General features: G+C 56.5%; 2 protein-coding genes across 3 annotated transcripts; one reads left to right on the top strand and one right to left on the bottom strand.

Moving 5' to 3' along the window:
* The first annotated feature begins 362 nt into the window (after positions 1-362).
* On the top strand, positions 363-11603 carry TSPEAR (thrombospondin type laminin G domain and EAR repeats). The gene is made up of 12 exons (XM_072344476.1): positions 363-5430; positions 6544-6764; positions 6851-7089; positions 7167-7257; positions 7386-7542; positions 7863-7994; positions 8432-8664; positions 8909-9095; positions 9335-9564; positions 10036-10223; positions 10483-10584; positions 10852-11603. Exons 1-12 carry the CDS (start codon positions 5349-5351, stop codon positions 11003-11005), a joined length of 2016 nt encoding a protein of 671 aa, XP_072200577.1. The 5' UTR covers positions 363-5348; the 3' UTR covers positions 11006-11603.
* Positions 11604-12617: 1014 nt separating this feature from the next.
* TRPM2 (transient receptor potential cation channel subfamily M member 2) lies at positions 12618-25407 on the bottom strand. Of its 2 annotated transcripts, XM_072343959.1 has the most exons (33): positions 25264-25407; positions 24479-24721; positions 24181-24266; positions 23771-23939; positions 23474-23654; positions 23127-23293; positions 22662-22842; positions 22483-22544; positions 21922-22122; positions 21576-21678; positions 21257-21378; positions 20517-20867; positions 20082-20219; positions 19773-19902; positions 19432-19577; positions 19173-19285; positions 18842-19055; positions 18487-18605; positions 18056-18188; positions 17768-17939; positions 17301-17484; positions 16979-17160; positions 16754-16886; positions 16452-16539; positions 16113-16200; positions 15816-15967; positions 15381-15457; positions 15185-15286; positions 14870-14956; positions 14655-14760; positions 14337-14438; positions 14140-14256; positions 12618-13678 (listed from the first exon to the last, which is right to left on the bottom strand). In XM_072343959.1, the coding sequence occupies exons 2-33, from the start codon at positions 24671-24673 to the stop codon at positions 13553-13555; spliced, it is 4527 nt and encodes a 1508-aa protein (XP_072200060.1). In that variant the 5' UTR covers positions 24674-24721; positions 25264-25407; the 3' UTR covers positions 12618-13552. The 2 variants fall into 2 exon arrangements, with proteins under 2 accessions (XP_072200060.1, XP_072200058.1); XM_072343957.1 differs by having other exon boundaries at positions 12634-13678; positions 18842-19285; positions 25264-25402.
* Positions 25408-26765: the final 1358 nt, after the last annotated feature.

The following is a 26765-nucleotide window of genomic DNA, read 5'->3' on the forward strand; positions in this document are numbered from 1 at the left end:
ATGGCAGATTGGAGAAGGACAATTAGTTGGAGATTCTCAGGAGGAATTGGACAGTGCTCCCAAATCAGAGCTCTGGAGCAGAGCTCAGCACAGTTTCCATGCTCAGGCAGTTGTTCTTTGTGGCTGGGGAACACCCCGGCCTTCCTGCTTGTAAAGCTGCCACTTGGATGCTGCAATAGCCTGCCCTGAAAGCTTAATCCTCTCCTTGAAGGAGTACTCACGCTAACAAGGTGTGTAATGCTAGCCAGTAGCAATAATTTTCTAAGCCGTTGCCTTTTTTCTGCCTGAAACAGTTACTATAAAACACATTCCTTGGGGAGTGTCAGACTGCTACAGGTGTTACGCATGCAAGCAAAGCATTAAAGATTTAAAAAAAGGCACAAAAACTCTTTCTGTGGGTTATATTTGCCTTAGGCTTATATCTGTCTACCTATATATAAAGGCTTCAGCAGAGCTGTACAAATGCAGGCAGTGTCTTTTCGAGAGCCTTTGTGTATAGGTACGTATAGATGGCGTGTGCTTTTTGTGCTTCTTGGCAAAGGGAGCAGTGTCAGAACACACACAGTGGGATGCACGCCATTCAGTAATTGTGTTGTGTGTGTGTGTGTGCATGCACGCCGTTCTTTGAAAGTGCAAACTGCTGCGGGAGAGGCGTTGGAACCACATGAAAGAGCTGCAGCTCCAGGGCAGAGCAATCAAGAGGGTGCTCTCCTGCTTTTTTTTGGGGCTGGATGTGAATGGAAGGAAGGTGCTGTGCTCCCTTCAGGATGGAGCTCTGCATCTCTGGAAGGTTCTTGCTTCCCTCTGACTTGTGTTGTGTCTTGGGAAGGGTGCTTTGCATCTTCTGTCTCTGTGAGAGCAGAGAGGCACAGCCACCTGCAGCCTGGCCTCTGCTGGAGATCAGAGGAGCACAATGGAGATTCAGCACGTATTTGTTATTTCATTGTTTTTAAGATGCAAACTATGCAACAAGACCTCTAAATACTATGTACTTCTTACCCTCATGGAGCAGTTTAACATGAGAGTGGACTTGCTGGGTGTTGTATCGTATTGTTCTGAGTGCAGGCTGTGGCTGACAGGCCGATGGGATGAAGGTGCTCAGCACCGAATCAGTCACCACTACCTGAATCAGGTGACACGATTTGTGCTGACTCAGTTCCATCCTGGGACCGGCTTTTGAAAGCAGCTCACACCCTGGGATGGAACTGCAGCAGCAGCACAGATTATGGGGTATGTTAATATATAATTAATGGTAATGATACGGACGGTGGGTTATTACAGGGTAGCTGCCGTGCGTGAGCTCCAGCCTCCCCTTGCTACACACAACCGGGCACCTGTGGGCTGAGAGGCTGGGGGCTGCAGGAGGTGGGTTCAAAGCAGCAGGCTGCAAGATGCGGCATGCCGGGGGGTGTGGGGCACCCACGCTCTTGGATGCTGGGCCGGGTGCTGGCAGTCTCTCCACCCACGGCCAGGTTAGCTGTCTGCCCCAAAGCAGGTATGGTTTTTTTTTCCCCATGCCAAAACAATTTGGCAGATTGCAACCCAAATTTGGGCTGGCATGACAACAGCTTCTGGTGGGTGAAATCTCATGTGGGGGCAAGGCTTGCCCCGCTCTCAGGTTGTCCTGGACTGGGTGTTTCTTGCAGGAGGCTCCTGGTCCTGGTGGTACAGCCAAGCCACAGGAGGCCCTGCAGAATCTGCATTGCATGGATGGGGGGGAGTGGCTGCTGTGGGATGGCCCAGTATGGTCTCTCTATCAGGCCAGCTAAGGACCCATGCTGCCTGGTGGCCAGCTTGCTTTTGCTGAGCCTGCCCATGCTGGGTCAGTGCCCACTTTCTCTGCCAGGCCCCCAGATGTTGTGCTGACCGAGGCTGAAGAACAGGTGTTTTCCACTCTGTCTGGTGGGAGAGGCAATGGGGAGTTGTTTTGCCTTTGGCCGTAACCTGCTTTGACATGGGATCTTCCACCTGGGCACGCCTGGGGTGGGAGTGCATGTGTTCTGAGGCGCCCATCCCTTGCAGCTCTGCTTGGGACAGGGTTGACCATCACAAGGTGGTGGGGCTCAGCCCCTCGGTGCCTACTGTGCCCCCTGACCCCCTCCTGGCTCCAATGCTTTCACCGACTGCTCCCAGCAGCCCCCTGCTTGTTCCTCAGAGCTCACACTTGAAAGGTGGAGCTGGCTGAGTGCTGGACATGGAAGGACTGTAATTTGGCTGTGTTCAGGGCAGGAGCTAGAGCCTGCTTGCCCTGCTCACACCAGCCCTGCTTCTGCCTCCCATGCCCAGCAGCAGCCCTGTGTTCGCAGTGTGCAGCCCCACCAACACCGAGGCTGCTCTCCTGATGCAGAAGGGAAGCAAGAGCCAGTCTCACTGTGCTGACCTTCTCTTCCTCCTCCTTCTTTTCTCCTTTTCCAGGGTCCCCTGGTCTGTGGGCAGAGGGACTTGACTGGCCCCAGCCCTTGGGTTCCTGGTGCTCCATGTCAGGCTCCATGAGCAGGTTGGGATGGGGCTGGAAGCTGCCATCAGTGCAGCTCCAAGCGCAGCAGGGCCTCTGTGTGGCCAGCATCTCTGGGCAGCAGCGGAACCAGCCCTGAGAACGTCTGCAGAAACAATAGCAATTGTTCTCTTTCTTTGTTCCCTTCCCTCCCCCGGATGCTGCGGAAGAAGGAGCTGTGCTGTGCGGGTGGGCAGAGTGCGCTGCCCCTGCACTGTGCTGCCCTCAGCCTTCTTCCAAGAAGTGTGTGTGTATGTCGGGCCGTGCCTCAGCACCGGGCCATAAAGATGGGCAGCTGTTGCCTAAGCTTGAGCTGACAAAGCCCGAATCATCACTAACAATGATACGAGCTGTCAGCAGGGAAGGTAGTGCAATTGGGCTATGAGTTGCTTTGGCACAGGGCAGGGTGTCTCCTTGTAGCAGTGGAGCAGAGTGGCTCTGATCAGGTTTGGTGCCTGGGCTGGGGAATCTCTGGCAGCTGGTGGGACTCAGGGAACATCCCAAAACTGCAACGCATCCCAGGTATGTGGGCACAAGTCCCAAGGCTTCCTTGCCTCGGTTTCTCCATCCATTTGTCACCCGCTGGCTGCCTGCTGTGAGGCCAACACCGAGGGCTTCCTGTGCAGGGCAGGGGGCTGCTAGCTGTGTCTGGAAGCCCATGGAGTGCTGGTGCTGCAGCAGGGTGGGATGGTGGGACCGGAATTGCCGCTGGGGGGCTGGCAGCAAGGCATGCAGTCGGAGTGCTTTGTGATTTTTTTTTTTTTGTGGTGGCATTCCTAAAAATGGTGCCTTTTGCAATCTTGGTCCTTTGCCAAAGTTTTCCTGGCAAAAACCCCTCCAAAATTTCTGGCAATGAAGTTTTTTAACGGCAGCCGCAGTCAACTGGGCGCTGCTGACAGGTTTACTGGCATGGGGATTTCTGCGGGCTGGCCTGGAGGAGCCACAGCTGCTCCAGGGGATGTAGGGAAGGATCTTGACTTGGAAGAGAGGGCAGAGCTGAGGAAGGAGGATGGCAGCACTGGGTTTTCTGCTCGCTCCCATGTGGTGATTTGTCCCTGGTGTTTGCTGGGAGCATCAGCCAGGAGCAAACCCATGCATTGCATCCTCACTGGGCTGCTGAATGCTCCCTGGGAAGGACCTGGTGGTGAATCCCTCTGGAGCACTCAGGGAGCAGTTACACTGTGGGCAGGATCCATGCAGTGATGCGGGTGCCCTTCTCGCTCTGTTCTCTGCATGTGAGCTCTGTTTGAAATGTGCTGTCCACAGAGATGCTTCTCAACCTTTCTTCATCCAGGGAAATGGCCACACTTTTTTTGGGAGAAGTCCAAGGATCGTTTTGTTCAGAGCTGCCACATGGTTTTATTTACAACCCATAGGAACAAGGCAAACATCTCCTCTGTTTGTCTCTTTCATTCTGTCCTCTCTCAGTTGCTTGTGTGCACAGGAATGTGTGTGTCAGCTTAAGAACAGCTCTGCAGCCCTATTCCTTGTCCTGGGCTGAGCACAGCCACGGGCATAGGTGCTCCCAAGCCCTTGTTTAACAATGCAGCTTGGTTCCCAAGGGCACATCACCTGCAGGCTCCCAAGCTGAAGAACAGTGACAATTCTTCAGGGTCTCATCAGCTTCAACCTGAAGCTGCAGGGCCAGCCCCATCCGCCAAAAGCACGTGAGCTTTGTTCTCACCCTGTGACATTCCTGCATCTCTCTGCTTTTGCAGGACGCAGCAGCAGCTTTGACCTCAGGTATGGTGATGTTCTCCTCAGCTTCTGGCAGCTTTTTAGCCAGTCAAGCCCCCAGTGTTAGCTGTGTCCCGATGGGAAGCCTGGCCCTGCTGGCGTTCGGGCAGCACGCACAGATCTGGCTGCTGACGCATGTCCCCATGTGCTGCCAGCTCCCCGGGCCGTGCTAACATGACACATGTGTGCAGCACTGCCACGTGGGGTGACTGCGGGGCTGTGGGGCACAGTGGTCACTGTGGGGTTCGGGCTGAGGGCCGCGTTGGTGTGTGCACCTTTGGTTTGTCTCCAAAAAAGCCCCACTTTGCTTCTCAGCGTTTTGCAGTTCTGTGCTGGCCGTCAGCTTTGCATTCTGCAGTTTGCCTTGCAGGAAAACTTTGGGGCGGGGGGAGCTAATTTCAATTGTTCGGAGGATGGAAGTGACTTGCTTTGTGGCAAGAGGAACCAAGCAGCGCTCGCTGCGCGCACAGAGTTTTTCCACTGCTGTCTCCTGTTTGAGCTTCGTAACCTCGAGGGTTTCTAAACTGGTACTTGGCACATCCCTGCCCTCCCCATAGCAAGTCTGGCTGGAAGCTGTGCCCTGGGCATGGGTAGAGTGACCGGGCATCACCTGCAAGGGAGAGAAATGCCCCTCGTGGGGCCTGGCTGTTGGGTGCAGCAAACTGGAAGGGGTGGAGGATGTGCCCAATATGGGCTGGGATTGTTGCTGAAAGCCTGTTGTGTTTGGGGGCAGCACGGTGCCCACCTTGGCTTCTGTGGGCAGGGACCGATGTCCTGCCTTCCCCCATGTGACCTCAGAAAAATGAATCACCAAAACTGAAAGGAAGTGAAAAGAAAAAAAAAAAAAAAGCAAAACAAGAAAGAAAAAAAGAATCCCTCCCAAAAGCCGCCTTCCAGAGGGCTGGGCACAAGATAAAAGCTCTCTGAAGGAACGGGGCTCCTCCTCTCCCACCGCTGTCTTCCCATTTAAATGTCTGTGCGCCACGGCCAGCCCAGCACAGCCTGCAGCCGGGCAGTGCCCACGCAGGGGCAAGGAGAGCCGGCCCTCAGCCCCCAGCCTTCCTCCAGCGGACAATGTGAGAGCACCCAGAGGGCTGAGCACCCCTAAGGCAGCCCCATGTTGGCCCCGTTGCTGCTCTGGGCTGTCCTCCTTCAGTGGGCGTGCGGCAGGGGCGGCAGGAGCTGGCAGCACTGCACAGGTAGGAGCTGGGGCTGGTGGTGCGGGCAGGAGCTGCAGTGGTTGGTGGTGCTGGGATATCCTGCAGGACCGCTGTGCTGCCAGGGTGGACCCTGGGAAGCGCATTTAGTGGGGTTCCCCATGAGGGCATATCACCAGCCTCTGCACGGGGCTGGGGTGAATCTCTGGGTGAAAGATGCATCCTATATCCTCCCGGTGGTGAAATCTTGTGGAACGCTTCTGTCTCATCCCTGGTTTTTAGGTGCTTGGGCCCAGGTTCGGTGTGTTCATGGCTTGTCTTTGGGTGAAACCACTCCCAGCTGCTTTTCAAACCACGGGGAGCTGTGATCTGTAGTAACATCTGATGTGGGAGGGAAACTGGGACTCGTGGCTTTGATTGCAACAGGAAACCACCTCGCTGAGGTCGTGTCCTTGGCTGCCGTACGTGGGCACAGCCTCCAGCCCACCTCCAGCCCTTCTTCCCACCTGTAGGCTCATCCTGGGGATGTGAAACCTTACTGCAAACCCAGGACTGAACTCAGCCTGTGCTTTTTGCTGGGCGAAATGCGAAATGCGCACTTTGTTTTGCTCCTTTCAGAAGCAAGGTGCCCGGGGCAGGATGTGCTTCCCCTAGAACCGGTTCCAGTTCAGAGAACCATAGGGGTTGGAAGGGACCTCTGGAGATCCTCGAGTCCAATCTCTTGCTAACGCAGGTTCTGTACTGTGAGCTGAGCAGGAAAGCATCTACGTGTGCTGGCCAGCCTCGCTTACAGCCCCTCCTGCTTGGCTGCCCGTGCCCAAGCAGCCACCCGGTCTGTAGCACAGTTAGGAGCCCAAAGCCCATCAGTAGGAATTGGAACAAGCATAGAGCTCGGATCGGGGGCTGCTGCTTCCCAGATGTGTGCAGGCAGAGCTCTGTCTCCTGGTGCTAATTTTTCCATCTGGATGATGCCCCGGGGCCGCGCATGTTGTTTTCTCCTTTGGGAAAAGGGATAATTACTTAATGAGTGTTTTTAGGCTCTGCCAGGGAAGCACGTGTGCGTGTGTGCAGCCAGGGCTGGGCTGGGAGAGCCCATGCCCGACTGGCAGCCTGCATTCGGGGCCGCCGTCACCCCGGCTGCCCATGTTCCCTTAGAGCTGCGCCCGCTGGACGTGCTGGCAGAGCTGCTCCCCGGCAGCGGGCCGGCCCGTGGTGTGCGGGTGCTGCAGGCACAGGGGCTGAGCGGCCTCCAGCTCCGCACCTCGCGGCCCCGTGCCCTGTCCTTCCCCGCCTCGCGCCTCTTCCTGCACTGCGACCGCTTCCCCGAGGAGTTCTCCATCATCGTCACCCTGCGGGTGCTCGCCGTCCCCACCAAGGTGAGCGCTGCCAGCAGGCCTGGCCCTGTGTCGGGTGCGAGGCCAGGCATGGAGTGTGTCAGCCTCAGCGCCGCGTCCTCCCGCAGAGGAACGAGTACATCTTCACACTGATGGCAGAGGAGAGCCCCGGCGTGCTGGTGGGGCTGCGCTACTCGCCCAGCAAGCTGCATTTCCTCTTCTGGAGCCCGGAGCGTGCCGGCGGCTGGCAGAACCGTGTCACCTTCCGCAACGTCTCCCTGGCCGACAGCCGCTGGCACACGCTGGTGCTGGCCGTCTCTGGACAGTCCTTCTTGCTGTCAGTAGACTGCAGCCTCCCCAAGGACGTGTAGGTTGGGCCGCAGGGATGCAGTGGTCAGGGTGCTCCTCCAGCCCTGCTGTGACGCTGCCCTCTGCCCATCGCAGGGTGGTGGAGACGCCGTTTCCTGCTTCTCTGTCGGTGAAAAGAGCCAGCTTCTACCTGGGCAACAGGAGGAGGAGGAAAGGCTTCTTCACGGTAGGTGGGCATCAGGATGGCTGTGGGGTGCCAAAGGGGAAGGAAGCGAATGGGGCTCTGGAATGAAGTATTCCCTCAGCTTCCCATCCCTCAGTCCCCCTGGACATGCTGCCCATCCCTTTCTGCAGGGCTTGCTGAGGCAGCTCGTCCTGCTGCCAGGAGCTGACGCCACCCCTCGCATCTGCACAGCCACGAACTATAAAGCCACAGCACTCTCCATCCCTGCGGTTCTCCAGGATGTCCCAGTGAAGGCAGTGAGCAACGAGGTGCTGAAATACCCACACGGTCAGTAGGGAGCTGTGGGCTGCTCTGAGCTCAGGGAGACAAGGAATGAATGGTGGGGGAACTGGGGCAAGTGGTGGGCAAAGCTGCAGGGAGAAGGGAGTGGGCCCAGTGGGTGAGATGGGATTCGATGTCTCTGGGTAACCTGGCAGTGATGGGCTCTCACTGCAGATGTCTGGGGTGTGAGCAGCCAGGTTTCTGGCTTATTAGGACCAGGATGCCATCCCCCTGCTCCCCGATGCCCCTCAGAATCAGAGTGGGATGCCCAGTTCTTCCTCCATCATCCATCCTAAGGATACCCACCTTGTTCCATCTATGCCCAGGAGCCAACATGAAGGTGACCCTGGGCTCCCGACCACCCTGTACCAAGCAGGAGAAGGCACAGTTCTGGTTCAACGCCTCCCGGAGAGGGCTGTACCTCTGTGATGGCAGTGCCTGGATCTCCATGCTGGAAGGTAATGATCAGCCTCATGCTGTGAGCACTCAGCTCTGTGGGGCAGGGGGAGCTCTTCCAGGTCCAGGGATTCACCCTGCTGGCACCTTGGGGCAGGACCCAGGTCTGTCTGCTCAGGCTGGACAGCCAGGCTCACTGAGAGCTGTGCCACTCGAGCTGGGGGTGCTGCAGCAGGGTTGGAAATAGATGGTCTTTGAGGTCCCTTCCAACCTAAGCCTTTCTGTGATTCTGTGCTCATCACAACTGTAATAACAGCGACCCCGTGTCCTTCTGGCTGTGGCGGCCTTGCTGAACAAAGTCAGGGGGCAACCAGGCCCTGCACAGAAGGGCTCCAGTCATTCATAGAGTATCCTGAGTCAGAAGAGACCCACAGGGATCACTTGAGTCCAACAGCGGGGCTATTGACTTTAAACCTGACTCCTTTCTGTGCTCTCCCAGTCAAGCAGCGGCTGGACTACGTGGAGGAATACCAGGACCTGGTGACCAACTCTGAGACGATGGGTGTCGAGGTCTTCACCATCCCAAGGGTGGGACTGTTTGCAGCCACTGCCAACCGGCAAAGCCCCCCCGGATCAGCCATCTATAAGTGGACCGATGGGAAGTTTGTGCTCTACCAGAACATCCCCACCTACCAAGCTCAGTCCTGGAAGTATTTCACCATAGGCAAAAAGGTGAGGCTGTTTGGATGGGTTATTTTAGAGCTGTACCAAATATCAGGAGCCCAACATTGGCTTCTCCTCACCCGGCCGCCTCCTCCAGGGCACTGTATGCTTCCAAGGGGATGGGAAACCTTAGCAGCACTGGGTGAGGGTATGAGGGAAGGAAATGGAGGCAGACCCCCACCATGTCCCTGGGGTGCTTTGTGCTGCAATGGAGATGGAGAAAACTGAAGTGTCCTGCCTTGTTCTTTTCCAGATCTTCCTAGCGGTGGCTAATTTTGAGCAGAATGACAGGGGGCAGGAGTTCTCTGTAATATACAAGTGGAGCCACAGGAAAGAGAAATTCGTCACCTATCAGAGGATCACCACGCACAGCGCGAGGGACTGGGAGGCGTTTGTCATTGAGGGGGAGGCTTTCCTTGCAGTGGTCAACCACAGAGAAGGTACCCAGCCCTTGTTCTCTGAGCCACTCCAAGCCAAATCTGGGCTTCAGACCAGTCTGTTGCTGGCCATCAGCTCCAATGGCACCAGAGATGGGCCCTCTGGGACACGCGCATCATGCAGGGCTAAGGACCACCCTCACTCCCTCCAGAGCTGAACTATTGCCTGGTCAGACCCTTGGCTGAGTCTTGTTTCTCTTGCAAACCAGATTTTCTTCATTGCACATCTCTGTCTCCTTCAGGGAACAACCACAACATAGACAGCGTGATATACAGGTGGAACCCCAGCACGGGGCTCTTTGAAACCAACCAGACAATCCCAACCTCTGGAGCCTATGACTGGGAATTTTTTGCTATTGGGCCTTATTCCTTCCTGGCCGTGGCCAACACGTTTAATGGCACATCCACAAACATCTACTCTCATATCTACATCTGGCTCAGTGGCTCTTTCCAGCTCTTCCAGTCCATCCTGGTAAGGTCATCCACTGATCAAACACTGCTTCTCCATTCCCCCACTGGGCTGGGACAAGCCAGGGAATCATTTCAGAGGCTGATCCTCTTAGACATCTGGAAAGGCAGCAGTGGACTGACCAAGGGATGCTGAGGGAAAACTACTCAGAGCACTGAGTCGCTGCACAGCTGCCCAGGGAAGTGGGGGGGTCACCATCCCTGGAGGTGTTTTGGAGTCATGGAGATATGACACTGAGGGATGTGGGCACGGTGGGGTGGGTTGGGGTTGATGATCTTACAGATGATCTTACGGGTCTTTTTCCAACCTTAAGGATTCTATGAATTCTATGAATCTTTTTTTCCTTGGGGGGGTTTAAGAGCAGGTCACCTCCCCACTGCCCCTCCAGCAGGTCACACTGTGCTTCCCAGTGCCTGGATCACAGAGGCTAGTCCATGTCCATGGCAGCTTCTCCGATGGCTTCTTTCTCCACAGACTTTTGGGGCTGCTGACTGGGAGGTCTTCCACATCGGGGACAGAGTCTTCCTGGCTGTGGCCAACAGCCACAGCTACGACAGCAGGATCCCAGCACCTTCTAACTTCTATGCCATCAACTCCTCCATCTATGAGTTGAACATCACTGCCCAGATGTTTGTCAAATTCCAGGACCTCCTCACCTACAGGTACCTGTTCAAGGAGCTGGGGTGTTGCTCAGTGCACAGCCTTCCCCCGAACACCCCAAGATACATTGGGGGTCCCTTGGAGGGTTCATGTGGGATTGCACGCCGCCTATGCAAAGGGACTTGGAGGAGGGCAATGGGAGACAGGTCCTGGGCAGCAGATGGCAGCGGAGCTGGAGAAGCACGAGATGGGGATGGGATGGCCAGGTGCTCAGTGTGGGCTGAGTGCATCTCACCCACCTCTGCCTGCTTCGTCCCCCAGTGCCTTGGACTGGGAGTTCTTCTCGGTGGGAGACGACTCCTTTCTGGTGGTAGCAAACTCCTTTGATGGCTTCACCTTCTCCATTAACAGCATTATTTACAGGTATTGCTGCATGGCTGGGGCAGGGCGAGCTCTCTGCCAAACCTGGCACAGCCCAGGAGTTGGGAGGTGTCTGGGGCCAGTGGGGGGACGTGGGTGCAGCGAGGGGATGGTTTGGAGAGGGCACAGAATGGGCACATGGGGATCCTGCTGCCTCTGTTCCCCACTTCTGCCAGGCTTCCAGGCACAAAGGGTGTCTCCTGCACCCAAACCTCTGCGGGATGGTGGAAGAAGGTGCAAGGTCCCCAGCTGACTGTCCTTCCCACACAGGTGGCAAGGCTACGAAGGCTTTGTGGCAGCTCACCACCTCCCCACCGTTGGCTGCAGAGACTGGGAGGCATTTAACACCACAGAGGGCTCCTATCTCCTCTACTCCAGTGCCAAGGAGCCCCTTTCCAAGGTGCTCAAGCTGAAAACCACCTGAGGTGCCCGAGGCACGCTCAGCTCCTTGCCAGGATGGGAGTGGGCTGAGCACCGAGGTGAGGACAGACCGAGGCATGTTGAGAGCCTGCGGACAGCTGCAGTACCCGTGGGGCTGTGCGTGCTGCAGGACAGAAGGATGGGAGCTCCCAGGTCAGCCATCTCCAGCCAAGAGTCCCAGAGCTCTACTATGGTGGCTGGAGCTCATGCAAAGCTGGGACAGAAGAAGCCTGAGCAGAGCGTGTGCTGCTGGATCGGGTGCATGGTGTTGGGAGGAAATGATGTGCGAGAAGGTGGGGAAATGCTGGCTGCAGGCTGGCTCTGGTTGCCCAGCGCTCAGAACCACGGTGTGCCCCATGCTCCGTGTCCAGCTGCAGGCTGAGCAACGTGTGTGCATGGTGCAAAGCCACGGATACGTGCTGCAGGTGGGTGCTGTGTCACTGTCAGCACGGCGCACATGGCAGGGCAGGCCACCCTGACACTGGCACTTGTTCAGAGGGTTTTGGAGATGTGTGTTGGCACATCACCAGCATCCACCGCCCGCTCTGATGCTGGTCGTGCACCCTTTCGCAAAGGGTTGGGGATGCTTTTCCTTGCCTTTATCTGGGGGCATCTTTTGCTTAACCAGAGCTCAAATAAACTGCTGCACCCCCCCACAAGCTGTGGCTACTGGAGCTGCTCTGTTTGCACCAGGGGCTCTTCCTTTGGTCCTTTAGGGCTCCTTGGTCACCCCTGAGCTCCTCAGAACCAGCGGGGGCTCCCAGGGCTTTGTGTAGGCTGCAAGGAAGGTGTGAGGATGGGGCCTCCTCCTGCTATGCTGATACCCTTTAACCCAGAACCCCCTGAGCATTCCAGGCCTTCAGCTCAGGACTCTGAAACCTGGAGCCTCCAGGAGGGGTGTGACCCCCACAGGATGAGGTAGGGGAGGAGGGGGTACCTGGGAGGGGTTCCCTGGGTCTCAGACCACATCATCCTCTAGAAGCCCAGCTCTCAGTGCAGCGCAGACCCCGAGGGCTTTTCCTACATGCAGGGCTTAACTGGCACCCAGGATCGTATCCTCCTCCTGTGGGGCCAGTGATGCCCTGCATGGGGCTGGGGTCAGAGTCCACTAGGACATGCACAAGGTGCTGTAGGATGGGGTGTAGAGATGAGCACAGCCTGGGAGCTTCTGCCCCAGCCCACAGCCAGCTTCCATATGGGATGCGGTGATGTGCTGCTGGGGAGCAGCAACAGCAGATTCCCATCTCATCAACCCCAAGTGTTAAAAACACAGTGAGTCAGATTCCCCGCACTAATCATCGCTGGGGTTTTAAATAACAAAACCTGGAGTTCTTTTGCTTTTCCCATCTGGTCCATGAGCTGGTACAAGTCACGTTTCCAAGGAGTTTGCCAAGCAGTGATTTGGAGGTGGCTTTTTTAAGGTCAAAGTGTGGCACAGCAGCATGACTCAGAGCTGGAGCTTGGTGAGGAGCCGCTGAGTATCACTGTAAGGGGCGATGGGAGTATAGGGGGGTGTGGGATCCAGGAAGCCCAAAGCTCATAACGTGGGTGAGTCTGCATGTGGGTTGGATTTGTGCTATAAGATTGGGGTGAGAACATCCTGGAAGCACAGTCTGCAGGAATGACCGAGTTTGTTCAGTACACTGTTTATTGAGCAGCGTTGACTAAGATCCCAGCTGGACCCCCTCTCCCAGCCCCAGCACCTTAATGGTGAAACCACAATTGTGCTGCAATGGCCACCGGTGGGGGAGAACAGCCCTGGCTGTGTCTGTGTCTCCATGGGGAGAGTGAGGGGAGATGGAATCCCTCTCTAAGCAGACCTAGGTGTGATCCACCCCCATGGGGCTGTTCTGGGCTACTGAGAGGACCTGGGAAGCATCTCTGCTGTGCCTCATCGTCCCTATGGCAGGCAGCAGAAAAGGTGAGCAGAGATGTGTGAGATGGATACAATCGTGTCCTTGCTCGAGTCCCCACCTGCCCCAGTGTCTGCAAAGGACAGACCCCCACATGTCCCAGCAGGCTGCCCTTTTCTGTCCATGTACACAAGGGGGTGGGCAGGCAGGTGCCATTTAGCAGCAGGAAGGATATCAGCTACGATGCGGTGCTCAGCATACACACATAGGGTCACAAAATACTTGAGAAGGTGGACTTGTGCGGAGGTATAAAGCCATAGGTGTGTGAGCCAAGAGCTGCTCTCACCTTCAGAGATGCTGGATCACAGCTCAGTACATCACTGGGTCTGAGGCAACTGGAGATACGAGGACAGATGTCACAGCAACTTGCAGGGCAGCATCTTGCAAGAGACCCTGAGTAATCCTCCAGGAGCTGTGCTGAGGTTCCTGGGGCTCAGAGTGTGGACTGGGGAGCAGAGCTGCCTGGTAGATGCCCTGTGTGCTCACACGCAGTGCCCACCCAGATGGAGGGTGGGTAAGGGTGAGCTGCTGGCTGTCAATGCTGCTGCCAATGGCAGCCCATGGCCTCGCAGGTGAGCTGGGGCATAGCAGCCAGATCCTGGCCCAGGGCTGCAACAGCTTTGGCTGTGCCTGAGAACTCAGTAGTAGGCGCCCAGCAGGGTGGAGACCTTCTGCAGGAGCAGCTTGTGGTTGGCGTGCAGCGGGATCCTCCTGTCCAGCACCTGCCAGCGGATGCACAGCTCCGGGTCGCAGCCCTGGAGGAACTGGAAGGGGAGCAGGACACCATGTGCACGCTGTGGCAGGGCCAGCTGCACTCAGCAGCACCACCAGCCTCCCAGCCTGAGGTTTTGGGACCCCTGTGATGGTGCCACCCCACTGACAGCCCTGTGTTCCCCCTCCCCTGCACACAGCTGGAGACGTTTTACTCCTGATGAGAGTGAGATCTGAGGCTGGAGCTAAAGAAATTCATAGAGTTACTATGGTTAGAAAAGGCCACTGAGATCCCCAAGTCCAACCCCAGCCCACCTCACCATGCCCACTGACCTCACCATGCCCACTGACCTCACCATGCCCACTGACCTCGTCCCTCATCTCCTCAGCTCTGCCCAGGGATGGTGACTGCCTGGACAGTCTGTTCAGAGGGGTCTGCCTTGCTCAGGGAGCTCATCTGCCCCACACCTGCTAGCAGCCAGTGCAGGGAGCTGCAGAGGCAAGAGGCCCTTACCGAATTCAGCCGCTTCATCTCCACATCGTTCTGATTGTCAAAGTGCACGCTGATGGCAACAGTCTCAACCCAGGCGTTATCTGTGTTGCGGGGATCGTCGAGGTACCCCTTGTGTATCTGTGCACAGGGAAGGAGTGCTGCATTAGCAGAGCCATAACCACCGCTCTTAGTGCACCAAGAGCCCTGTGTGCCTGTACCTCGGTGCCTTGTTTCAGCAGGTTTTGGAACTGAGGCCAGAACTCCCGACGCAGGATCCACTTGAGCTTTAGCGGCAGCGTCTCACCCGGCTCCAGCGAGCCCTGCACCCAAACAGCTCTCACAGCCCAGCTGCCACCAGCACGGCTTATCCCATGGCTGCCCCAGGCTGGGTGGAGGGGAGCAGGCAGCAGCAGGGCCTCCCTCCCTCCTCCTGCTGCCAGAAGCCCTCCGTGGTGCTCAATCACCCGCTGCTGCTCCTGGAGCTTCCCACCAATGGATTGAGAATGTGGCTGGAGTTGCTCTGCTCTGGCTCTTACCCCGGGCAGCGCCCAGACGTCTGACAGGGGATACTGGGCCACAAGGACCTCCAGCATCTTCTTCAGGCTCTTCCTGATGATGGACCCATCCAAATTCCTCCTCCAGCTGTGAGAGAGGCCGATGTTATGCTGCAAGCCATGATCAACTCCCTCTCCTTGGTCTGAAATGGCTTCATGCCCCCTTCATTGTGTCACCAGCACCCCTACATGCTCACCGGGTCACAACTGGGTGCAGGGCATGGTTGGGCCCAAAGCAGTGCAGCCTCCCGCGACCACAGAGCCCCGTCCTGCCCATGGGATTCCTGGTGGGAGAGAGCAAGTAGGCTGGAGGCTGCCCAAAGCCCCGGACCACCCTCCCTAATTCATAGTATCACAGAATGGGTTGGGTTGGAAAGGATCTCAAAGATCATTGAGTTCCAACCCCCTGCCATGGGCACAGGTCCATCTTGGGACTGGTGCTCTTCAACATCTTCATCAGCAACCCAGACACTGCCCTACCTTGCCCACGTCCCCATAGTGGGAGCACTCACAGTGGCAGTCCGTCCCGCACGGCATAGAGGCCGTGGAAGCTCTGCCTGTCGATCAGCCCATCCATGGCATTGTAATTGATCTTCAGGAGAGACTCCAAGGAGCTGGGCACAGGAGGCAGCCCGGCAGTGAGGACAAGCTGTGCCATGTGTGGGGATAGGGCAGAGGTGGGAGGCTGGATGGGGAGGGGATACTCACGGGCTGAAGGGGTCTTGCACAGCTGAATCCCTGTGGTCGGCTGAATAGGCAGGAGGGTCATAGAGCTGGAAATCCACCTGCAGGGCATACGGTTGTGTCAGCCCCACTGGCAGCTCAGATGTGCCTTTCCATTCAGAACACCTCCAGACATCCCCGCGTGAAACCCAGCCTTGTCTCACTGAGCACAGCCACAGTGTTTTCCCAGGGAGGTATCTCTGGCCATGCCTGGACCCTCTGTGCACTGGAGACCCAGCTCCCATTCACTGAGCACTGGCAGTGCCTCCAAGAAGCTGCTCATCTCAGGGCTGGGGAGAACAGCAGCTTCCAAGTATGATACTTCTCTCTCTTGCTGCAACAATGGCTCTGCTCCCCTTCCCACTTCCCATCCTCCTCCAGCCCCCAGCCTTCCTCCAGCCCCACCACCTGAGTTCCTACCTCCCAGGGCACCTTCTCATCAGGCACAGGGAAGCGGATGGTGTGGGACCCTGGGTAGAGGAGGTTCCGGGCCAGTACATGGTATGGTGGCTGCTTCTCTTCAGGCTTCTCCTCCAGATCCAACTCCTTCTCCTCTGAGGTCCTGCTGGAGACTGCAATGCAGAGACAGCAAGGCCTCACAGGGCAGGTGCTGAGCCTCAGCAGGACTGATGCTGAGGCCAGTGGGACTGCCTGGCTCCAATGCTGTGTCTTGGCTCCTGGCATCCCTTTGGGCTGTGCTGCTGGGGCTGTGCTTACCCAAGGGCGGTATATCCTCCTCTGAGCTGAAGCCACTGCCCTGCAGTGCCTGCATGATCCACCTCAGGGCTTTTGCATTCTGATGGATCTGCATGGGATAGGTGAGAGTCTGGAGGGCTCTCTCAGGCCCAGGAGAAGAGCTGGATGAACAGTGCAGAAGCTCATCTTACAATGTTCCATTTCCCATATGCCTTTTTCTCTTTGAGGCCATTGTTTTCTTAAGGAAACTCTAATGTTTTAAGGGGAGCTGGTTCAGAAGGACTTCCTATTGTGGCTCAGTTGACCCATGCCCTTGGAAAAGCTCACGCTCCCAAGGCAGTTGTTCAGTTTTTGCCTCACCTGATCTTCCAGGGTGCCCAATCTCTGCTCCACCAGACTCGTCCTCTTCACCCGATCCATGTCCAGCAGGTCTGCCAGCACATCGACTCTGGAGGAATGGTGCAAAGAAAAACCTCCTTAGGAGCCATGGCTGCTGCAGGTGCTCAGCAGCCTACACTGCGTGGGTGCCTGCGCCTCCAAAACACAGATTCCCATGAGCATCCCCCCTATGTATGCATGACAGGGAGTGCAGCAAGAGCTCCAGTCTCAAATCCTTCCTGCTCAGAACAGGAGGGGTGTCCCTGTCTGAGGTGTGACGGTACCTCTGTGCAATGTCTCGGATCTTCTGCTCCGTGTTCTGCTTCTCCTGACACTGCTGGTGCTGCAGGTAGTTCTCCTTCAGGTACATCTCCCAGGAGAGGAGGGCGGCTTCTTCGTTCTTCTCCAGCTTCTCTTCTGCAGGAGGAAGGGGGCAGCAGGGCTGTCAGTTCCCCAGGCACCTCATCTCCCTTTGGGGATGCTGAGGAAGGGCAAGGGCTGCTCCTCACTCAGCTGCCTGTGGCGCATGGCCGGCCTGCGGAGCAGCCCCCGCCGCACCAGGAGCTGCAGGTGGCTGAGGAGGATGAAGGGTGGAGGTGCAGGTGGGCGGCCGTGGTACTCCTCAATGAGGTCGTGTCGCTGGAACTTCCAGATCTGGTCTGTGTGCTGCTGGACCTGCTGGAACGTGTAGCTGGGGACAGAGCCCGGGTGTCAGCTGTGCAGGGGAGTAAGGGGGCACCCCTCGTCTGCCTGCTGCCCTGCCTAGGGCCAAGCCTGCAAGTAAAGGCAGCGTGATTCACAGTCAGGACCGGGGCTCCAGGTCGGACTCACTTGAACATGGCGATGAGGAGGTTCAGGAGGAGGATGTTGGTGAAGAGCAGGTACAGGCACAGCAAGATGACCGTCAGCCACTCTGGGAAGATGGGCTCCTTGTTGTCCTCGTTGGTCTCTGGACACTTGGGCTTGTAGGGGTCAGTCCCATTGGGGCTGCACTGATCGATGTTGAAGTTCACCCCTGCAAGAGAGCACAGCGCTGTTCCACCACAACCAGGAGCACCCTGCTCCTGTGCCTTTGCACATCTTGACTGGCTGTCCTGAGGCAGATTCAGACCCTGGCTTTGGAATGGTGGCAACACTCTGAACATGCCCTACACTTTGTCTCTGCTCCCTCCTGGCCTTACCCTGTAGCGTGGAGAGGAGACCTGTGCAGGACTGTGTGGCTGCATGAGTGTGACACCTCCTGGCTCTGTAACAGTCAGTGGGCTCATGCCACACAGCCACAGGCCAGCATCCCTTACCATCGATGTAGGAGGGGATCTGCCCAAAGATGGTCAGGTAGGAGTGGTAGAACACACCACGGAAAAGCCACTCCACACGTTCCTCGTTGTGGATCAGGATGGCCTGCTTGGCAACCCCAAAGGACATCACCCACACTGCCAGCAGGAAGAGGAAGAAGAAGACATCCTTCATCTGCAAAGACACCATGAAGCAAAAGTGTGTCCTGGAGCACAGCGCCCTCCAGGGTAGGATGAGATGGGTGGCACGTCCCCTGCAGGCAGGGCAGAGCAAGGCAGGGCAGCCCTCACCATGCGCTTCACAATGATGATCTTGGGCCCCAGAGTCTTGCTGACGGTGAAAATGTGCATCAGACGCAGGCAGAAAATGATAAATGCCAGTGATAATATGATGCGCCCGGGGTATAGCGTCGATGGAATCAGCCTGGGCACAGAACAGAGGAAAGGAACATCTCAGTGCCAACAGAGGGGTTCTTTTTTTCTGATTTTACAGCCATGTATTTCTGCAGTATCTGTGACCTTCCCTGGAGTGCTGAGTGAGAGCTGCAGCAGGAAAAACACCTCCCCTAAAAGCGGCAGGAAACAGCGGTCAGGATTAATCACATGGCTATGACAATCTTCAGTCTTTTGAAGAAGAAATTGGAGCTAAAATGGTGCGCAGTTGTGGAAGGAGCATAGAGCCCACTGCAGCCTGCAGCTCGGCCCCGAGCACTGCCACTCACCTGCAGGTCAGCCCCACGATGAACACCACGATGGCACCGACATCCAACTTGTTCCAGAAGTCTTTGAAATACAGGGAAGCCATCTTCAGGACTCCGAGCCCATCTGGATCATGCAAGAGCTATTGGGAAAAGAAGCGGGGTTGGAATATCAGTTGAAGCACTACAGGGTATTCATGTGCCTTACAGAGGGACAGAGACCTGCTGGCCATCGCCGGACTCTTTTGCTTACCTGAAGCGGACCTGAGCCTACAGGGTTTTGTGCCAGGGCATGGACAAAGCACAGGACCTTCCAGGACCACCAGAAGGGCTCCCAGCAGCCCAGCCCCTCCCAAACCCTGCTCAGCCTTCCCCATACCTGGCGGGTCTCCTCACACACCAGGGAGAAGAGCCAGAAGTAGATGAGGTACTCCCACCAGGATGGTGATGGCTGGAAGTCGACCATCAGGACGTAGGCGAAGAGCAAGAGGAAAGTGAAGTAAGAGAGGATGTTCATGTGGAAGATGACGACAGGTGCTGTGAAGAAGGCTCGGAAACGTGTCAGGCAGCCCATGGGCTGCATCTTCTTCTCCCTGAGGGCAGCAAGGATAGAGGCATGGCTCGACTGCCTGAGGTTTGTGAGCCAGATGGAGGAGGGAGCTGAAGCATAACCTGCCTCCCTGTGCACGTGCCCCAGCTGCAAGAAGTACCTGAAGGCGATGAAGCTGGTGTAGAGGAGTGGGAAGAAGAGCATGCACATAATCACCCGCCAAAGCCCGTTGTCCACACACATCTTCCCCCACCAGACTTTGGTTAGGAAGGCCTGTGAGGAGGAAGAGGAACACTGCTAGAGGAGCCTCCTCTGCATCCTGGCTGATTCGCAAGTCCAGCTCGTGGAGCATGAGCTTTCCCACAGGGGTGTCAGGGATGAGTGATTTCTGTGGTGATTTCACCAGGTTGGGACCTCACCTGCACGCCTCCATGGGACACAAAATTCATGTTCTTGGCCTCCAATGCCAGCTGCAGACAGGTTGTCTTCCCCCAGGCCTCAGAGACACGGACGAGGAGCTTCTGGGCTCTCTCTTCGTCCTTGCGATAGCACTCTGTGAACACACCTGGGAGAGCAGGGAGATACGGCTGAGCTCTGGGCCACCCCATTGCTCAGCAGGAGGAGCACCAAGGAGATGTTTGCAGCATGAGGTGAGCATCAGCATGGCTCTACACCATCCATCGTACCTGCCACCTTTTACACACCTCCAGCATGACAAGACATGAGAATGTTCTGGGTTGCTGCTGTCCCTCCTACTCACCAATTGCTTTCTGCTCGTACTGCTCGGCCAGGGCCAGCATTTCATCAGTGGTGTCCGTGTCTTCCTCCTCCTTGGCCAGTTCCTTCAGGATCTTGCTGCAGGCCAGAGCAGCCACCATGCAGTCCTGGCTCTGGGGCAAAAGAGTATAGGGAGTACTATACTGGGAGTATAGGGGCAACCCTGCTCTTGTAATAGGAAGCCATGGGTGATGGGATGTTTGTGACTCCACATAGTCTTGCCTCTTGGGCTTTGGAGGTTTGGTTTCAGCTGAGCCTTACATTTAGAAATGATGGGTTTGAGCTGCAATACCTGGGCCCAGATGATTTCTGCCAGTTCTTTGTGGCTCTGGACCACGGCCCAGATGAGGAGGTCACGGACTGGGTCAGTGGTGAAGGTGACTCGGCCAGAGGTGCGTTTGTAGAGGGACCGGAGGCTTGAGCCCTGAACCTGAGAAGTATGAAACAGTCAGAGCTGTTTGCCTGCCAAGGGACTGCCAAGAGGAGACAGTGCCTGCCTCCACCAGCCACGGAAGGGCCTTTGCTGCAGAGAGGAATGGCCAAGGCTGGGCTCATGCTGGAAAAGCCTCTCATAATCACAGGGGTTGTGCCAAGCCTGCCCAGTGCCCAAGGAGCCCCTCTGTCCTCCACCCCACTGGGTTCTGCTCATCAGTTTCATCTGTTTCTTCAGCCAGTGCCCCCCCCTCCCTAATACAACCCTGCCATCACGTAACCTGGAGATGCGTACGTTCAACTTGACGTGCGGGACAGGGATGGAGAGCCGGGGCCGCTCCGTGTGCTTGGGCTTGGGGTACAGAGGTTGTGTGGAGCGGCCCAGCAGCTCCCGCAGCACCTGGGAGACATGATGCAGTTGGATTCGTGGCATTTTGGAGCTGGCTGTGTTCTCCTTCTCCTCCAGGAGGACCTTCTGCAGCTTGCTGTGGAACAGGCAGGACGGAGCCATGTTGTCATAGAGGTAAACCAGGGTGTCCAAGGTGACAAACTCCTTGAGACGCACTCCCTGCTCCACAAATAGCTTCACAAACTCCGGCTTGTTGGAGATTAGGGCAGCTGCCATCACGGAGTGGAGATCTGTGGGCTGGCAGACCAGAGGCAGAGGTGAGGGGCTCCATGGCCCCACAGCAGAGTCACACCTTGCACCCTGCTTGGATGTGGGAAGGTTTCAGCTACTTGGCATGATGGTATTGGCAGAGACCATAGGACAGGGCTACCAAGAGGTGTCTAGGTATCAAAAGACTCTAGGTTGGTACACTGTCTTTCAAAGATGCCAGTTTGGAATGAAATACCAACCACCTTTGTAAACAATTATGTAGGATCGTTACAAGCAGTGAAGCAAATTAAACCCAGTTCAGCTCTGTTTGTAGTTAGGAATGGGAGAAAGCCCCTTAGCCTTTCCTACCCTCAGCCCCCAGCCCAGTGTCTCCCACATGGCCATGCAGCAGACAAGCAGCACAGGTACTGCCTTACCTTCCACTCATAGTCATCTGTGAAGATCTCACTCCGAGCAATGTCCACCCTATTCCAGGCCACGGCTAACTTCAGCTGGTGGTCCCAGTTCTCACGACCAAAGTGGTCCTGGTTTCGGGATGCTGAATGCCAAGTGCGTGTGTTAGAGCAGGGGATTGTTTACACTCTGGAAGCCCCCACTGGAGGCCTGACCCTTGGGGAGAAACATCTCTTCCTGATCAGCTCAGCATTTGGGCCCTTTGGTGACTGCACAAGCCAAGTTTGTGACCACCACTCCATTCAGCTCCCTCATACCCCCTAGCAGCCCCCAGCTTCACACCTTTAAACAGTGCCTGGAGGATGGCCACATCCACATCCTGCTGACCATATTTGCCCTCTCTGAAGATGGTCAGGAGTTGCCGGCTCCGCACTATGTCTTGGATCTACAAGGAAAGCCGTGGGCAGGCAATCAGCAGCAGCATCTCCTCCTGTGTGGGGCAGCTCCTGGCTCTCCTTGGGTCACCTGCAGCCCACTGTGCTGTCCCCCAGCCCAGCTGGGGCTGGTGCCACACTGTTCTTGGGGTCCACCAGAACAAATGCTCCTAGTGAGAGCATTGCTGCCCCCAGGAACTTCTGGGGTCTCCACATGCTCAGGGAGAGGATCTGTCTGCATGCAAGAGGCTCACCTTTTTGGTCCACTCCACCACCTGACCCTCGGTGAATTGCTCATAGGTATCGTGGAAAAACACACTCAGCTTCTTGCGGATCAAGGCGATGGTTATCTCGGACACAGGCAGGTCAGCCACCTGGGCAATGACATCAGCCACACGCCCAGACCCTTCCACAATCACACATGGGGTCCCATTGGTGATGGCATTGTAGATGGTCTGCAACCAAGAAGGGAGGCTGACCCTAGTATCACCAAGAGGCCAGCAGCCCTCCTGAGCCTGTTGCTACCCCACAGCACTCCTATCCAGCTGCATCTCCCATTTCCCACCAATATCAGGAGACCTCAGGATGATGGATTCACTGTCCCTGGAGGTGTTCAAGAACTGTGGAGATGTGGCACTGAGTAGCATGGTTTAGTAGGCATAGTGAGGATGGGTTGAGGTTGGGCTGATTCTGTGATCCCTAGGCAATAAGCAGACCTGTTGCCCTCTGCCCTGGCTCCTGGCTTTCCCAGTCCGAGCCCATCCCACCACTGCCCCTCTTGGCTCTGCTGCAAGAGGCCAGGAGTGGTTCCTTACATCGAGTGTCCCAGGGCCTCCTTCCAGCACCACACAAACGATGGGGATCTTGATGGCAACACCTGCAGAGAAGCAGAGCCCAGGTCACCTCCCTGCAGGGAGCCCCTCTAAGCAGCTGAATTGGCCCATTGTGCCTCATCCCCTCCCCTGCCTCTGGCCTGGCTATATGTTGCCGTTACCTCCTTTCACCTTGGTCTGTTTGGAAATGAATTTCTCCAGCCGGGTCCTTAGAGGGATTTCCACTCCGTACCTCCCATGGGTTCCATTGTCCACAAGGATGAAGTGGGAATGGTTGCTATCCAGGCACGAGAGGCTACCTTGGTTCTCCTCATCCAGTACATACTCAGCTGGAAAGCCCCCCTGTAAGGTACAGGAAGGGAGACCCTGGGCAAAGCCTGATGGGGTTGAAGTGGAGCAGCTCAAATCAACCAGCGTGTGGAATGGAAGCAAGATGGCATGCAGAGACAGAACAGCCATCCCTGCAGTTTAAATATCAGCCTTGCCCCACACTCCTGTCTCTGCTCCACTTGCCCGCCGAGGCTGCTCCCAGGAGAAGCACAATGCCTTTGCAAAGCACTGGGTAAAGCATAAGTGGTTTCAGAAAGCATCAGCCTGGAACCAATACCCCTTCTGGCCCTGCTCACCATGGGGCAGATGAGGCTCTCCCGGTTGTACACAGTCCCCCAGGTGGCAATGCCAATGGTGACAATGTCGCCTTCCTTGTAGCTGCAGCTGAGGACAAAGTCTCGCACCGCCTCTCCCACCTGCTTCATCACACCAGCATGGGACCCCCCCGTGATGATCCAGGCCCCTAAGGGTCAGAGAGGGGCTTGGGAATGGAGAGACCCTGCTCACAGCAACCTCTTAACGTCCCACTGTATGGCTGCAGGAGCACCCACTCCTTGAAGATGCTCCATCCCCCAAAAGACACTTTCTGTGCCCATTGCATTAAGCCCTGGGTGGGTTCTCTATACAGTGCAGCATCTCTTACCAGTGGTCTGGGCCACTCTGACTAGCCCTTGCCGGAAGATGTTCTTTAGCCTTGGCTTCATGACGAAGTTTTTGGCTCCACCGGTGACCGAGATGAGCAGGTTGGGTGCATCAAGGCCCCAGTGCTGTGTCATGAGGTGGTAGATGACCCGTGGAGGGGTATCAGAGGAGACACGCACGTACTGTAAATAGGGAGCACATGTATTTTGGGTAGAAAGAACTGGGCAGGGCAGCAGGGCAACTCCAACACACTTTTTCACCGACTCCCATTGTACCACAGAGGAGAGAAACGAATCACCTTTCCTGTCTTCTGTCCCAGGCCTGTGAAGTGGATGTCACCAAAAGCATCCGTCGGCATTTCCTGGATGTGTCTGCTGGGGTCCCACTCCTTCCCCAGGAAGAGGGGAGGTTTGGCAGCATCTTCCAGGTGCTGTTCCCTGAGGTAGCCACACTCACACACCACCCTCCTGCAATGGACACCACCAGCTCCGTGGGAAGCAAGCCAACCCCAAAGGGCAAAGCCCCAGCGGCTCACCATGCAGTGCCACAGAGCAGGAGGAAGGAACACAGCCACAAAGGACTTTGTGAATTCCCTTGGTACCAGTTCCCTGAACACAAAGGTGGGGTTTCCTAGTGATGTAGCTTTGTCCCCAGGATGCCCCATTTGTTCCCAGGCAGGGGAGGGGAAGGAGGGGCAGCCTGACTTACCCAGAGTCTGAGGTCTGGGAGCTTTCCACAAAGTATGTGCACTCTTTTTTCCGGATGTTTTCGGGAATCCATGAGATGAGATTTTCCTGAGGGAGCAGGAAGAGCAGTGATGGGTTGTTGTTTCTGCAAAGGGTCACAACTTGCACCAGGGGACAGATGTTGGTGCTTGGGGCGTACCTAAGGGCCTTATTAATGCTCTCCCCAACCAGATATTCCCCACCAATGCGTTCCAGGACAACTGTTCTCCCACCACGTGAGGCCAGCTCCCACCTCTTCCAGCTCCAGACCCCCAACTTGCCTTCTCATTGCTGCCAGAGGGGAAATGTGTCTTCCTCTGGCCCTTGGCCACGCTGCTGCTGCTCTGCTGGAGGTTGGGGACCACCTCGAAGTCGCTCATCTCCCTGGGGTGTGTGGCGGGGCCGTCCCCTTTCTCAGGGCACACTTTGTTCAGCTGGGAGGGGAGCACCTTGGTGTGCCGGCCACGCACTGCCATGGCTGCTCTTTCCTGCTCCTAGGTGGGGAGGTGCTGCACATCTCCATCCTGAGCAAAGGAAAAGGACGCACGTGAGCTGAAGGCAGTGGGTGACCCTGGGCAGGAAGGGCTGTGGATAGGCAGTGAGCACAGCACTCCGGTAGAGCAGTGGCAAAGCAGTGGGTCAGCAGGCCTGAGCATAACAAGGATTTTGGCTGCCAGCTGAACCCTGCACCACGGCCATAATGATAAGGGCTTGGGGGACTTCCCGGTGTCAGAGAGGAGCGGTGGAGCAGGACAATGGCTGCACTGCACTCAGATCCCCTTCCCCCAGGCTCAGCTCTGCTGCAGGTGGGGAGCAGCCAGTGACCCACAGGACAGCACTCAGAAAAGTGCCTTTAAGGACCCGGGGGCAACGGCAGAGTGCAGGTTGCCTGCCTCCAGCTCAGCTGCACACAGCAGGCAGCATGCAGCCCCTCACCCTGGGTCACCCCTCACCCAAGCAGAATAGTCACAGCACCCTGTGGGGACAGGGATGCAATGCAGGTGCTGCAAGCTGCCTGCAGACCGTGCCACCCCCCCCTCCCTGCTCCCCACAGACACAGCCGTACCTTCCCCACAGCATCCTCTGCCTGTATTACCAGATCCTGCACTCCATGCCCGCCATGGGGATGTCAGCCTGCCATGTCCCTGTGGCAGGTCATCTTGTCACTGGAGATGCAGCGGTGAGTGGAGAACAGAGCGGAGCTGCCTGCAAACTGCCTGCAGAGAGGAGGAGAAGGCAGGGAGGCTGGCAGCCTCCCAGCAAATCAGGCTGCAGCAGCAGCAGTCCCTGCGCCCTGCTGGAAGCTGCAGCACAAAGGCGAGCCCTGAGTCTGCCTGAGTCACGCTTCTCCTGCGGTCTGGGAGCGCTCAGCAGCCCAGTGCCGGCAGCCTCTTGGGTCGTGCTGTGGGTAGGCTGGGAATGGAGATGCTGCCAGTTATCCATCACAGCCCTCAGATCTGCTGGCTGAAGCCATGTGCACCCCTTTGTGTCGCAATGGGCTGAGATGCTGGGGCAACACATTGAGCAAGCACGCAGTCCGGGTGAAAACGTGGTGTTTTGGCCACATCCTATAGCTCCTTTCCCAGCCAAAGCATGTAAGACAGCATCAGCCCTCTGTGCAGTGGGTTTTTGTCATTTCCTGGAACAAGAGCAAACTGCTGAGATTTGCTGGGATAACAGATGCCATTAATAAGGCAGTAAATAACATCCATGTGCAATGTTTTAAAGTTCGCTCGTAATTAACTCTGCACTGCCAAAAGAAGGGAAGCCAGGACCGCGCAGCAATTACACATTGTATTGGTTATTAATATACAGATGGTATAAGTAAATATTAAGTAAAGGAAAACTAACCAGTGGTGGTGCCTTGGCTGAAGAAGCTGGGGCAGTCCTCACTGGTGAGCGATCTCCAAGAGATACTGCTTCAGTGGGAGTCACCCCTTAAATGAGGTCTCAGAGGGGATGGAGTCTCCCATACACACATTAATGCAACTGTTCGTCCGCCCTCAGCTGGCTGGCTCTCTGGAGACAGTGGTTTTTATTTCATTTTTGTGTATGCCAAAACCACTGTGGCCCGGTGGGACCCACACAGAACCCCTGTACGCCATGCGAAAGGCTGCAGGACAAGGCATTGTGAGGGGATCAGCAAGCATTTAATCACATAGTAATCAGGCTGTCCCCAGGTGAGGCCTGGCTACCTTGATGGCAGCATCCCATGGGGACTTGAGTTGTGTCCATTGTACAGTGGTGGAGCCTGGCAGGGCTATGTGCCCCGCAACCAGCCGAAGAGCTGCAGAAGTGGTGAGTGGAAGCTGTTGAAGCTGCGGCTCCAGCCCTGCGTCAGGATGGAGTCCGCCTTGAGGTCAGCTCTGCTGGCACAAGATGGTGGCGCTGGGTCCTCAGCACAAGATGGCGGCACTGGGCCATTGGTACAGCAGGTGCTGGGCTCTGGCCGTAGTGCAGTACAGGATGCAGCCCGAGCAGCTGTAGGGCAGTAAGCTGAGACAGATGGAGCAAGGCTTGGAACATCCCCCTGCAGAACCCCCGCTCTGTGCGCTGGTGACCCCCTCT

The sequence above is a fragment of the Excalfactoria chinensis genome, chromosome 9, assembly GCF_039878825.1.
Source record: "Excalfactoria chinensis isolate bCotChi1 chromosome 9, bCotChi1.hap2, whole genome shotgun sequence".
Classification (NCBI taxonomy): domain Eukaryota; kingdom Metazoa; phylum Chordata; class Aves; order Galliformes; family Phasianidae; genus Excalfactoria; species Excalfactoria chinensis.

What these genes read in the sequence shown, in the direction of transcription:
- TSPEAR (XM_072344476.1), top strand. Translation starts at nt 5,349, where the DNA reads ATGTTGGCCCCGTTGCTGCTCTGGGCTGTCCTCCTTCAGTGGGCGTGC. An exon ending in TGCTCGCCGTCCCCACCAAG is followed by an intron (nt 6,765 to 6,850) that starts GTGAGCGCTGCC and finishes GTCCTCCCGCAG; the next exon opens with AGGAACGAGTACATCTTCAC. An exon ending in TGCAGCCTCCCCAAGGACGT is followed by an intron (nt 7,090 to 7,166) that starts GTAGGTTGGGCC and finishes TGCCCATCGCAG; the next exon opens with GGTGGTGGAGACGCCGTTTC.
- TRPM2 (XM_072343957.1), bottom strand. Translation starts at nt 24,673, where the DNA reads ATGGCAGTGCGTGGCCGGCACACCAAGGTGCTCCCCTCCCAGCTGAAC. An exon ending in TGTGTGAGGAGACCCGCCAG is followed by an intron (nt 18,606 to 18,841) that starts GTATGGGGAAGG and finishes TTTTCCCAATAG; the next exon opens with CTCTTGCATGATCCAGATGG. An exon ending in GTGCAAGACCCCTTCAGCCC is followed by an intron (nt 15,287 to 15,380) that starts GTGAGTATCCCC and finishes TCCTGTGCCCAG; the next exon opens with CTCCTTGGAGTCTCTCCTGA.